The 14891-nt window shown below is 33.3% G+C and overlaps 1 protein-coding gene across 1 annotated transcript; it reads left to right on the top strand.

The window, feature by feature from the left end:
* Positions 1-5953: 5953 nt before the first annotated feature.
* LOTGIDRAFT_155826 (hypothetical protein) lies at positions 5954-6589 on the top strand (the record flags this gene model as incomplete). The annotated part of the gene is made up of 1 exon (XM_009068341.1): positions 5954-6589. One exon carries the CDS (start codon positions 5954-5956, stop codon positions 6587-6589), a length of 636 nt encoding a protein of 211 aa, XP_009066589.1.
* Positions 6590-14891: the final 8302 nt, after the last annotated feature.

Raw genomic sequence — 14891 nt, 5'->3', positions numbered from 1 at the left:
ATTTCCCATCCATAAATCTTACTATACTTTTACATGTCTGTTAGTCAATGATATAATTGATTATATTAAACATATTTCTGGGCTATGTATTTTTTTCTAAACCATAGCTGTTCCAAAACATTTATAATGTTGAATCATTATACTACATTACTATTTTTTGTATTTTGTTATTGTCAGTTTATCATCTAGTCGTCCTTTGGGGTTGTATTATCGTATTGTCAATTTGTACTTGATGATGTTAATATGTATCATGTGATTGTACTTGTTACTCTATGTATAGCCTTTGGCCAGAAATTGTGCAAAATGTTGCAAATAAAGATTATATATTATATATAGAACGGCCCAAATGTTCAAAAAGCAAACTATAAAACTTAACATGAAAACACAACCCCTATTGTTATCTCAGATATACTTGTGACCTGACACAAATCTTGTGCTATATATCATAATGTTATTTTATGTTGTATATTACAATATAATCTTTTGAAATCTTCTTATATTATTACATTAAATCAACAGATTATATTAGACCACCAACAGTTTCTGGGTTATAAAATATCATTATAAGAAGATTAGGAATTATTTCAACCTCCTATGTTTTAGCTCCAAATAATCTAACAATGTGTGCTACTTTCATTTTCTTTCCTAATCCCGCTTTATCTTACACTGTATAATCTGGTCATTTCCAATCATAGCCACCTCCTAGTTAGATAATTACATTTTATCTTACTAGGTCATATACCCTTTATCGTCAGTCATCTCAGTCTATTTAAAGTCAAGATTCAGTTGTGGTCTTGTTAAACTTAATTTTACTATCTCGACTGAAAGAGAATTGATAAAGTGAAAGTATTATTCGAATAGGAATAATATCAACATACAACTTCAAATATAACATCTAATGGCTTTGTCGGAGACTTGTAAGTAATTGCATTTTACTTAAATTGTCTTTGGCGAAGATTGATCTCTCAGAAACTTCGTTGCAGGAATGGATTTTCTGAACAGATCTATGTACGTGATATATATTTTTCTTTTTGCTGTAGCAGTAGAAAGACGATGTTGAAGGTCATACGTGTATTTATCAGTATACCTTGAATTTCACTGTCAGAGGACACACAAAGTAGAGCTCGAATAGGATTAGTGTAACAGGGCCACGAAGATGACATCACAAATAGATCATACTTTCATGGTGCTTTTCTTGCACGTATCCTATTAATTCAAGATATGTCTTAACTAAACACTGTAAACAGAGAAATCAATATCAGATTCAGCTATATTTTTTGTCATTACAACCCACAATAATAAAATCATCTCGAAAAACCGCTTGTCAACAAGATGCCATTCATAACATTTCGAACATCGATTAGTAGGCGGTAAAGGTTTATAATTTGTAAGAATTGAAGACAAAGAACGCTCTGAATGTTGCAACATGTCGTTGAAAATTCACTGTGACAATAATATTCCGATTCCAATTGGCTCTTTAAAATAACAATTAGATCCTCATTTACCATGGAATCTTCCTGGAAGTAATTGATGAGGGTGTCTGAAATGTATTTTAAAGTACGTGTAATTCAATTTGTAGACAAAATTCGTTAAGCTTGTAAATTAAATTACAATACAATCAGTATAATTATAAGTATAATTCATACTGTTAACGATGTGTCTAGGATTTAGGTTTAGATACAACATTACATGGTTTAACTGTACACATAAAACAACTTGATTTCAAATGTTTCATCGATTAACATTTCTTAAAATCTGGTATTTTTCGATCAACACGGATGGTTAATCTTTGAAATAATGTCTACAAATGACCAATTGTAAATGTTGATTATTTTAACAGAAGAACGGTATAACAGATGTATATTCATCGTAAACCACAAGGCATAGAAAATTACGTTTTTTCACAATTAAGGTAGAAAAATATATACATAAACTTCGAATGAAATAAATTAATTATTCTATATCAACGTTCTAAATATCAAATAGATTCTATATTCTATTCTACTGAAATTACAATCATGTGCTGACGGTATAATGTCTGGCTCAGGTGTCATTTTCTTTATGTTCATATTACACTAATTTACATGTTGAGCTAGAAAATCTCATTTCTTTAGTAGAAATACACCGTCAGAAGATCTGGACAAAAAAGCTTACTTTCTCATTCTTTTATCTTTAAAAGGTATTTTCTATATATGACAGAGTCTTAAGAAAAGACGAGTCGTTATTCAATCAAAATTCTTGTGATTTTGAATACGTTGGATGGGCCCTAAAAACGAAATTCGTTTTCATTCCAGGATTAGACGTATTTATGTGTTAATGATAAACTATAATATTTTAGCCTCATATTTACATGAAATGTAGAAATCTTTTTCCAAATTACAGTATCATAAGTTGAACCATTCAAATCACTTTTCAATGACAATATACTTATCGCGATTATAGTTGTTTTGTTTTATGTCCATGAAATCAATACGACTTTCTTGTGTCTTGAGTCAATCTTCAGAATGAAATTAGCCCAGAACAGTGGTATTTATTTTTACAGTAAATTTATTGTAAGTAAATGAAATTTATATGTGTTATTGATTCTTGGTGTGTGTATCTAATTGATTTTATCAACACTTCTTGATCTCCTCAGATTTAACAACTAACGTATCACAATTATTGAGTAAGTAAATTATTGGACATGGGTTGATCGTTCATCTAGTTTTTGAAACTGGCTCTCCTATACATAAAACAAATAGTGGAATTGAACACCAGACACAATCGATAACGAAAATCTTTGTCTATCCGGAAATAGTCGGTTCAAGTTGTGAAATTGTCTTCAATAGCAGTTTGTTTTATGACTCAAGATATCATAATCGTAACTTCAAACGGTTAATTAAATCATTGTATACTGGTGAAGTAACATTTGTGACTATAAAATGGAGCAATACTTAAAGCAACACGTTCGTAAGAGTATCTGTAATTCAGTGCTTCTTCTGTTTGAGTCAAAGAAGGTAGGAAAACAAAAAAAGCAACTCATCAAGGGCGGATTTTCAGAATTATTCACAATCCAACTGCTTTTATTTAAATTCCTTATCTCACCAGCATCAGTAGCTGTATATTCACACGCACCCATAGCATAGTATATAAATGAATTTAACAGATGATGTCATTGCTGTCAATTGAACCTTCACTTAATTTGATGCCATGATATATTTCATATTTAAAGAAAGTAAATTTGTATTATATATATATATATCCAATCTAAAAATATTTCGTTAAAACAACTGAACAGAAACTGTCGAGAAATCGGATGTAAAAATGCACCTTGAAACTTTTCATCTGAGATGACATGCCTCAGAGGGAAGTCTACAGCATTTCGTATTTTGAGCCACCAAAAATGTTCCTGGGAAGGTTTCTATGATGTAAAAAGACATTGTCTATGTTTTATTATTATTATTATTATTTCACTTCTCTGGTAACATTCGAATGTTTAAATAAAATTCACTTTATTCGTTCAATTCTTGTGGTTACAAGCTTATTTAAATACATGTATTTGTCAAAACAAGATTTTAATTTGTTCAACAGATTTTTATGGGGTTAATATACATGTCATGGTCACCCAGTTCTGAAGTTAATATATTTCTTCTAAAATAACATTCATATCAGTAAATTTCTTCACTTATTCAGATTAAAATTAAGTTTAATGGAGATGAATTAAAAATAAATCTTGTCTTCTTTCTGTGAAGTAAATTGTTTCCTGTTAATGTCAGAAAACCCTACTGTTAAAAACTTCACTGGTTACAATTTTTAAAAGATATCTTGTCAGGCAAGTTAACATACGTCCACGGCATCAGTAAAACAATTATGTATTGTGTGATCCAAACTGAACATTGTAGCCTTATTTTAGAGATCTAAATAACAATGAAGACCTAGTTCGTTTGAAATTTTATAAATTAAATTTTGCATGGTTTTAACAATATGATTTTGACAAACCTATATTAATACTAACAAAAATATCAACGATACGTCTTCAACTCAAAACCAAGTTTCAACCCACTATAGCAAGCTAACAATTGAAATTGACATGTTTTGAGTATCAAAGGCCATAACTCTTAAACCGTTAATCAAAACATCTTTTTTTATTAATCGAGATCTCGACAATCCATATAAGCAAACTTAGTTTCAATCAAATTATATGAAATCTGTAGCTTCTGCCCTGTTAACAAGTCGATATGGACAGATTTTTACTAAGGGCAGTAACTCTTCATCGAAATAATGTCAAATTTTAAGTCCTGAGATATCCTGAATCCTGATGAAATTTGTGGCTTCTATCGTGCTTACAAAAAATGTAAGAGGAATATGGGTAACTGCAAGATAGAGCTTTATCCAACTCATCTATTGATTATCAAAAATATCCTAAATGATGGTACATACTAGCCTACCACTCGGTGGGTGTAAAATTCCGAATTCCCGAACTGTCCGAATTGGGTCAGAAAAGACAAACAAATCGAGACTAAATTTGCGCCAAAGGTCGTGCACAAATTCGAGAAGCAAAACATTTTACATCTAAAAACGAATATTTTTAAAAACTTTCATTTGGTCAAATCACAAAGTTTTTCTTTATTTTTCGTGTACACACTGCTAATTTATAATGGTGCCGTCTTACTCACTGCATGTTAGCCTGTTCCCATCATTCACATTGGCATCAAACTTTGTGACTTCAGTCACTTTCCTTTTCACATTAGTATTTTTACTATTATTATAGTATACTGTTGTCATGACGTAACCTTTACCAGTTAGGCTTAGCAGCTCCTTTTTTAGACATATCTCTGAGGATATAGCATGGAGGAGTAGTACTAGTAGTTGAATCCGACTGTGAGTGTAATTCCCTAAAACGTCTGTAACAGGTTTCCACGTAGCTGTAGAGTTGTGTTTCCAATCTTCTCCCGCAGCCCCTTTATCGACCAACACATTTTCTGAATGTTAAGGAGACAAGGGTGGGGAAGATGTTGCCTGGTTGTGGGAAACAGCAAGAACCAAGAGTTCAAACTTTTGGTAGCTATTTAGATTTAAATCTCCCACTGTGTTGTCACCTTACATGTCATGGTTGCGATTCAAGGGAGATAATGGGAAGACGCGTTTGACCACAAAAAGTGTCCATTGAATAATAGCGATTATATTTATCAAAAATCAAAAATATCAATTCATAAACGGCATTATTATAAACTAACACGGTGTACACGAAAATAAAGAAACAAATTGTGATTTGACCAAATGAAAGCTTATAAAAATATTCACATCTATTGTATATTCAATAGATGAATTTATTGCTGAGAGATACCTTGCTTTATTTACTGCAAAAAACATACTCATCATTAACTAGATTATATTACATTCTAACACAGCTACTTTAAGCAAATCATAATACAATACATCTGATTCATCACTTTAAATAGATTAGATTAGATTAGACTAGATTATCCAGATTAAAGATGCACAGTCCTAGTCAGTTAGTTTCTCCTTTTAAGCCTAGTTAAATCTCTAACAGGGGGCAGCTTAGAGCCTATAACTTCCTCTTTGATAAATCAGCCATCAGAAATTTGAAAAATTCAACACTTTAATTGTCAATCCAACCAAAATAAAATTTGTTTAAGCTTCCTTCAGCATTTATTTTCAAAGTAATTTGGATAGATAAGGAAATAAGAAGTGGATGGCATAGATTTTATCAGAATTTAATTATTGATTAGGACCCATGCTCTTTCAAAGAATTGGGGTCTCACGGCTTTAAAATTCAAAAGTTTGTCACTTTAAGCCTAAGTCTAGTTTTTTCAATACTGTTAAAAACTTCAAAACTAAATAAATTATTTTGAAACTTAAAATCTAAGTCGATTTTGAGAGTCAAATATAGTCTAAGATAAAAAAAAAATATGTATTTAATTTTCTATTTTCCTAACTGTCACTACTGATCATGGGAAAAGGAAGGTCCAAGAAAGTATCAAATGCTAAGAGTACCAGATCATCTACTCGTACCAGTTCTAGTCCATATGCTAGACCTAGACCCAGAAATGCCACAAATAATATTCAAGATGATAATGGTGCCGAGGTGACAAGGCCTACTACAAGTACTGTTGTTAATGGAAATGATAATGTTAGTTATGTAGATACAGACACAGCAAATAATGTCAATAATGAAACACCAATTTTACCCTTGGGGGCTCCAGGTAATGTGTTTATTGCTTCTAATATTGAGGGGCCTGTAAACTTTGATTGTGGGCTTACTCCTTTAATTGCTGCTGACGATAGTCAGCAGAATAGTGGAACTGTCATTTCCACTGTTATTAACACACCAGATCCTGTTGAGAGTACACATAGTATTCTTGGATACAATGTACCCCTATCAACAAGGCAAAAGATATGTCAGGGTGAATATGTGGATTTAGCTCTTATGCTAAGGACCACAACTAAGGAGCCTGAAAGACTCCTATCCATAAGTCACACTGGGGAGCTCATTTCTAAAGAGAAGATATCATCTAAGATATTAGATATAGAAAAGTGGACGGATTATCATATTTATGAGTATATACATTTCTGCACATCCTTGTAAATCTCAAGATCTTCTCAAATATATGAGATCTGTGCGCTTAGGGGCCTCTAGATCCAAGGGTATGGGATGGAAATCATATGACGAACAATTTAGATTAAGAAAAGCCGCTGACCCTACTAGCTCATGGGGTAATGTTGATTATGAGCTTTGGCTAATATATATGGCTAATAATACCAATAATCCAAAAATTCAAACTGCAAATAAATTTCATTCAGGTTTTTCTACAACTGGAAAATGTTTTGAATATAATAATAAAGGATCATGTTTTATCACAAACTGTCAATACACACATACCTGCATACAATGCAACTCTGATCATCCAAAAACATATTGTAATAACAATGGTTCAATAAATAGCAACCTCAAGAAAATGAATTCCAATTTCAGATATTCATCCCCTAACAACAGACAACACAACTCCCAATACAGAAATCAAGCAAATTCAGGATCACATAACTACAAGCACACTAATCAGCGACATATGGCACCTGGGCGCTTCCCCCGTTAAAACTGATATATTATTAAAATACCTAGATTCATATCCTAATATAAAGTCAGCAATTGAATTAAAATATGGGTTTTCACATGGGTTTAAACTACAATATTCTGGTCCAAGGCTAAAATCTGAATGTCCTAATTTATTATCTGAAATACAGAATCAAACTGAAATGAGGGTTAAATTGGAAAAAGAAATTAAATTGGGCAGGATAATTGGACCTTTTGATAACCCACCCATTTCCAATTTGCACATTTCCCCTGTAGGGCTTGTCAAAAAATCAGATGGGGAGTGGAGGATGATCACTCACTTATCTTACCCGGAAAATAATGGTATAAATCATTTTATTGACCCAAACTTGTGTTCAGTGTCATATACGTCCTTTGATGATGTAATTGAAAGAGTTTCGCTGTTAGGCCAAGATGCCTATTTAGGAAAAATGGATATTAAGTCAGCTTTTCGGCTTTTAAGGGTATTCCCTGGAGATTTTGATCTTTTGGGTTTCAAATTCATGGACAAATACTATGTAGATAAATGTCTTCCAATGGGCTGTTCAATTTCATGTTCTATTTTCGAAACTTTCCTAACATTTCTAAATTGGCTTATAATTTCAAAATCAAAACAAACTGGAGTCGACCACTATTTGGATGATTATTTTTCTGCAAGTGTCAGTATAAATGTAAGGCATTGATGGATGTCTTCCAATCTATGTGTAATGAAATAGGAATACCTTTATCTGAAGACTGAAGGGCCAACAAAAAAGTTAGTTTTCTTGGGATTGGGTATCGACACATCCAAATTGCAAGTTTGCATTCCTGAAGAAAAAATTATTCAGCTGAAATTTAAAATTTTCTATTTCCTAACACGAAAAAAAGTAAAACTAAATGAGCTCCAATCACTTGTGGGAATGTTAAATTTTTTTGGCAAGGCAATAAGATCTGCCAGAGCATTCAATAGAAGATTCTATGACGCTATGTCTGGGGTAAAAAAATCTTATCATTTTATTAGAATCAGTAACGAAATGAGAGAAGATTTAAATATGTGAGCATTATTTTTATCGAACTTTAATGGGGTGAGATATTTTCCAGAAAGAGAGTGGGTATCATCAAATATTCTTCATCTATATACAGACAGTGCAGGTTCTCAAGACCTCAAGTTTTAGTATTAGTGCCCATTGTTTTGGCTGTTGCAATTTGGGGTGACCAATTAGCTAACAAACAAATAAAGTTTCACACAGATAACTTAGCACTTGTATCAATCATTAATACACAAACATCCAAATCTAAACGAGTTATGAAACTAGTCCGTCCATTGGTCCTTCACATGTTAGAATATAACATCACATTTAAAAGTGTTCATATTGAAGGTACTGATAATAAAATTGCTGATTATATTTACCGAAAGGAATGGTCCAAATTTCGAGAAGTAGCTCCAACTGCGGACAACAAACCACAACCAATACCAGAACCTATGTTACAAATGATGTCCAATCTGAAGTTACAAGACTATTGAGTTTAAGTCTTGCACAAAATACAAAAACAACATACAATACAGGAGAGTTTGAGAATTTTCGTTCACAATTCAATTTGCCTCAAATTTGGCCACCAAGTTTAGATCATATCATAAATTTTATTGGTCATCTGTCAATTAAACAACTTAAATATTCAACTGTAAAGTCCTACATTTCCAGCATTGCTTTTAAATGCAAAATTATAAATGTTGAAAATACGACTGACAATTTTCTTGTTGCAAAGCTACTGACAGGAATGAGACGAGTCAAGAATGGAAGAGATAGTAGACTTCCAATAACTTTGCCATTATTAAACAGAATCATAAATATCCTGCCTATTACTTGTGCAAACAAATATGAAACAGAACTTTTCCAGGCTGCATATATACTAGCATTCTTTGGGTTTTTTAGGGTAGGTGAATTGGTGTTGTCAAGGGGTAATGTTTTGGAATTCATTGTTTCTGTAGATGATGTCCTGTTATCACAGAATACTTTGGAAATCCAGTTACGGCATTTCAAGACTGATCAATTTAACAAAGGTTCTATAATATCTATTCCTAAATGTAATGGACCAATTTGCCCTTTAAATTTTGTTGGGAAATTTATTAAGTCACGACCTAACATTAAAGGGCCATTATTATGCCATTTTAATGGTCAGCCTCTAACAAGATATCAGTTTAGTTCAATTCTGAACAAATGCCTACAATTATTAGGCATACCAAGTCACAACTATAAATCACATTCCTTCCGAATTGGAGCTGCAACAACAGCCTCTATGACAGGACATAATCAGAATGGCATTCAAACTGCAGGCAGATGGAAATCTCTAGCTTACAAATCATATGTACGCATCCCTAATATAAGTTACTAATCTTTTTCTTATTACATACATTTCAGGTAAGGCTCCTATCAGAGTGTGGTGTGTTGGGTCCTCTATAGTTAAATGGGCCGCTACTCATGCCCACACTCGTCCAGGAGGACTAGACCTGGGTTTACATAATAGGCATAATATATCCATTTGGTGACAAGGGTATGGAGGTCTTAGATTCCTGGACCTAAAACGTAAGCTATGTTTCTTATCCCACATTGAAGAGGAACCACCAAATATTTTAATACTTCATTGTGGCGGTAATGACATTGAACACATTAAACTTGATCAGTTTAGAGACTTTATTAAAACCACACTAAAATTCTTATATAACAAGTACTCTAATACATTATTGGTATGGTCTCAAATATTACCCAGAATACACTGAACGGATGGGAAGGCTTTTGCAAGGAAACGTTCACGTTTAAATAATTATGCTACTGCACGCATTTTGGAAATGGGGGGTGCTTTGATAAGATATCCAGACATAAAATTTGGTAACAAGAACTTGTACAGACATGATCAATTACACCTCTCAGAGATAGGAAACAATATATTCCTCAACACAATACAGGGGGCCCTAGAGTTCTTTCATTTAGGTCAAGGGAAGGTTTATCCCCCATAATTTTCTATTTAACTTTCTCTCATTTTGAACTGGGTGATATGGCCAGCTGATGAGAAGTGTTGTAACTACCGCTCACAGACGGGCTTTTGTTGTGGCGGTGATGACAATACTGCAAGTTTGCAGCTTTTGCCATCATATGGCATTTATAACAACACTTCTAATCTCAGTTGATTATAAAATCGGATTTGGAGTGCTGCTGGAGCTCAAGTCCAATGCTTGTTGACCCCTGTACACTCAGGGTCAAGCATGTATATACGTTTATGGTTTTAAATATTTGGATGATTTAAAAATATTTGGATGGTTTTATGGTTTTAAAAAATATTTGGATGGTTTCATGGTTTTAAATTAAAATATGGATTCAGTAAAAGAACTGACTTTAATACTATATTATGATCAATCAATAATTTTGGTGTATATCATTATCTATATTATATTGGTAACTGGTTGGCTGGCCATTTTTCATGTCGGCAGCCAAAATCAAAAATGAATTTTATATATATATTTTAATCAGCTGTGCCATATCACTGCCAATAAAGTTTACCTAGACATCTGTATTTTAGTCTTATCTTTTCTGCAATAATCGTTTTTTTGATGCAAAATGTTTTGATTCCCGAATTTGTGCAACACCTTTGGCGCAAATTTAGTTTCGATGTCTTTGCTGACCCAATTCGGACAGTTCGGAATTTTACACCCACCGCCTACCACTTTAATATTACGTAATATATAAACTGCATTCCAATCTACAACCCAAAGAAATAACTCTCATTTTAAAAATTTCAGATTATCTTCCATGGAGAAGTTCATAAAAACAACCCTACATGCTGATTCCACAACTATATTTCAATTTGGCATAGAAAACTAAAGAAATCTGTATTATCTCGTGAATAACCTATGACTTATCATACATGTTGGTGTAATTTTTCATACTATAATGTCGAATTAGATAGCACTCGGTTAAAAAGATGAACCAAACTTGTAACCCATGTACCTGCATATGAGCGTTTGGAACATCGTCATTCTGGGGTGTGAATACACAGGGTGTTTTCCGTAAAAGGCATCCAGTCATACAAAATACCGTACCAAACTAGCAGAATAAGATAGCAATGAACAACCATTGATCTCGAGTGTAGAGAAATGAAACTGATTTTGCGATCAAAATAACTTAAAGTATGAACATTACTTGTGAAAATGTAACAATGTTTACAATACAATATAACTGAAAATAGTTCACCTATTATAGAAGAGTGTGTGTGGAACGAAATGTGTGGATCACAAATAGCCCTTCTGTGCTTGGCCAGTATTGCAGGGTTGTCTATCGGTGGGTTCATTTTGCCGCATTGCCCAACTGCACAAAAACGACATGTAAAACGAAACTAAAGGTTTCTGATAAATCCGAAATGGTCATTTTTTTACATGAAACGAAATATTTTAATCTGTTGTCCCTCATCTTTTTTTTTATTATGTATAATTTGGACCTGTTAGGGCAACCGAAACTATAGTTTTATGGTAAAATCTGGAATAAAATAATACAAAGCAAAACGATCAGAACCGTAATACAAAATACATAAATCCATAAAACGAAACAAGACAAGTGCAATAAATAAATTTGGTAATAACTTGCAAGAGTTATGTCCCTCTACTGCGTGCCAATAACGTCACCCTGGTGCTAGAAAAAATGGCAACTGAAATGTCGGAAAGTGAAAATCTTCTGAATAGTAAATCAGAATTATCAAGCGATGAGAAGTTTAAAATTCTCGTATTCGATGTGCTCTATAAATCGACGAACCTGCGTTAGAAAAAAGAAAAATTAGATAGTGGACCACAGCCATATACGCTCACCACGGCATGCGGATGGTAAATATTCATTTTTTGGGGCAAGGGCAATAACTCTGCTTCTAACGGTCGAAAATAGCTCAACTTGATCTTCGTTTTATGAATATGTATACACATACCGAATTTCATTTGATTCCATCAAAAAATCTAGTTTTTAGAGCGTTTACAAGCAAATGTTGACGGGCGGACGGACGAACGGAAGGACCGACGGACCTTCGTTTCATGAATATGTATGCACATACCGAATTTCATTTGATTCCTTCAAACACTCTAGTTTTTAGAGCGTTTACAAGTAAATGTTGTCCGTCCGGACGGACGGGGGTGCCGACAATATACGTCCACATACGTCGTGTGAAAGAAATGGCCATTCCGGATTTTATCAGAAACCTTTAGTTTCGTTTTACAAGTCGTTTTGTGCAGTTGGGCAATGCGGCAAAACTGAAGACATAAGTATTTGTAAGCCCCGACTATGTACCCGATCTCATTTGTACATTTAAATTTCTCGCTGAAGATTTCCATGACAGTAATTTCCGTTACATAGAAATCGGCAGAGATTTTTTTATATTCAATAAAGTACTCAAACGAAATTATTTCGCAATATCTGTATCATAAAATGTCTATATTTCATTGAACATTCAAATAAAAATTTTGAAAATTAGAGTTCAACCTGTGTGACATTTTCACTGAGATGTCCTATACAATGTGTTTGACATTAGCAGCTTAATATGTTGTCAAAATATTAATAAAATTATTACTGTGTTCTTGTAAAGTTCAACATTTTCTTACAGGAGAAATTAATGTTTGGACTACATGACATTCTGTGCAAACTAATCAAGACAAATGACAATATTCTTTTTTCTGGACGAAACCTTCAACTCACAGTACTCCAGTATTAGAATAAACCTATTTATCTGGAAATATTGAGAAATGCAAACATGAATATTGAGAAATGCAAACAAACAATGAGAAATACGAGAATGCATACAATACCTTATAAGGGTGTAGGTGGATCGATTTTGGAAAAGACAGTATAGTAAACCTGACCTACAGAACACTCTCTACTGTCGAAATTAATTAGTTTGGTCTCAAATTATTTTATACCCAAGGTCAAATTCTACATGGTCAAATTATTGTGGAAACAGATAAGCAATAATAAATTAAATAACAATAGATAATAGATAATTTCCCATTGACATATTCATGCGCATAAAAGTCCATAAACAGAATGGTTTCTTGCCAAAAAAATACCTAATAGGCGGCCAATCATCTCAGACTATCAATCGAGTCATATTAGAAATCTTGCCTTGTCAACATCCATTATCTAAAAAGAAACAAATGACAAAATAAGAAACTTGAAATTCTTCAGAATGCTGATAAATCTCTTGATGTCAATAGCACGTGTACAATTATTGACAACCACCAGGGTTTAAATATAATTAGAAATTCTTTTGGGAGATATAAAAGGCCAGATTCTAACATTTTAAAGCGTAAACATTTTTCTTTCAATGCCGCCAAATTTTACCTTCGGACATCCAGAATAGCTAGATAGCTTGATAGACTTAAATTCTCCTTTCAAACGCTTCCATAGATGGGCGCTTCTCCTTTTTATGGTCGCTTACTTGATGAGGTATTTCTTATCTGGCTGTACAGTCTTTAAGAATTCTGGCAATATTCTGAATAATCACCATCCAACTATCAAATTAAGGGCCAATATTAGCAAGCAATAAATTAGAATATGGTAAGTTTAACTTTCAGCAGAAGATCTAATATTTGTTTATCTTCAACTCTGGTGAATATATTTTATACAATTGTTCGACTAGAGATTACAACGTCATTATTTCTGGTAGGTATTCTGGATAGTTTTTAATTGTATGAAATTAGTATGATTCAACTTCAGACGAATATAGAAAGCAAATCTCCAAGAAAAGTTGCTTCATCGTTATCCTTATCAGGAGTTTCTTCCCATATCGTCCCTTACCATTTCGCCCTTTCCCAATTCGCCCCTAATTTATTCCCATTTTGCCCCTTCCCATTATGTCCCTTCCCGATTTGTCCCTTTTTTATTTCTCCTTTCCCATAAAGACCCTTTTTTCATTTCGCCCCTTCCCGTTCTGCCCCCTAACTCTTTCCGAGTTCGCCCCTTTCCCATTTCGCCTCTTTCCCATTTTTCATTGCACTTACAAAGGAAGTTGAATACAGACAAAGAATTGCTTTAAATTTAAGACAGAAAAGGACGTCAAACATTTTAAAATAATTTCCACCAATTGAAGTCATTGAATAAAAATCTTAATTTTGTTTGTGGTTTGAAAATTTTGCCGTGGCAGCGACATTCCAGCCTACTCTTTATTAAATTCCTACTGCTCCTGTTCTAACATGCACACGGGACCGGAATTCAAATCGGAACAAGCATAATTTATCATGTGGTCAAATTATAGAAAAGGAAGTGGCGAAGTGGGAAAGGGCGAACTGGGAAAGGGACGAATTGGGAAGGGGACGTTATGGGAAAGGGCGATGTTGGAAAGAGGCCAAACGGAGAAGGGGCGGAAAGGAAATAGTTTAGGTGCGAATTGGGAAGGGGCGATGGGGGAAGACACCATATCATACTATCTAATAATTACATCAAATCAAGTGTAGTTGAGATTACCAAAATAAACTGATATAGATACTAGCCTAATATTTGCTGAGAAACAAATTTAACTCTTAAAGTACAATTCACTTGTGATTATAGTTGTCTTCTAATTCTGATATTGGAAACTATAAAATAACCATTTTGTAGGCAAAGTTGTATTCGTAACTAGGTTTTTGTGACATATTGTGGCTTTAAGAAATCAACAGATATAGGCTATTGATTTAGTTCCTTAAACCTCTTGTTTATAACTTCTTTACTTTCAATTAAATTGCTAATTACATGTTTACTACTGAAATTTTACAAATAATCTTAGTAACCTTGTTAAATACAAAAACGTTTAC

Source organism: Lottia gigantea (genome assembly GCF_000327385.1).
Source record: "Lottia gigantea unplaced genomic scaffold LOTGIsca_9, whole genome shotgun sequence".
In the NCBI taxonomy this organism is placed as follows: domain Eukaryota; kingdom Metazoa; phylum Mollusca; class Gastropoda; family Lottiidae; genus Lottia; species Lottia gigantea.
The sequence above is the reverse complement of the archived record's forward strand: the minus strand, read 5'-3'. Positions and strand labels throughout refer to the sequence as shown.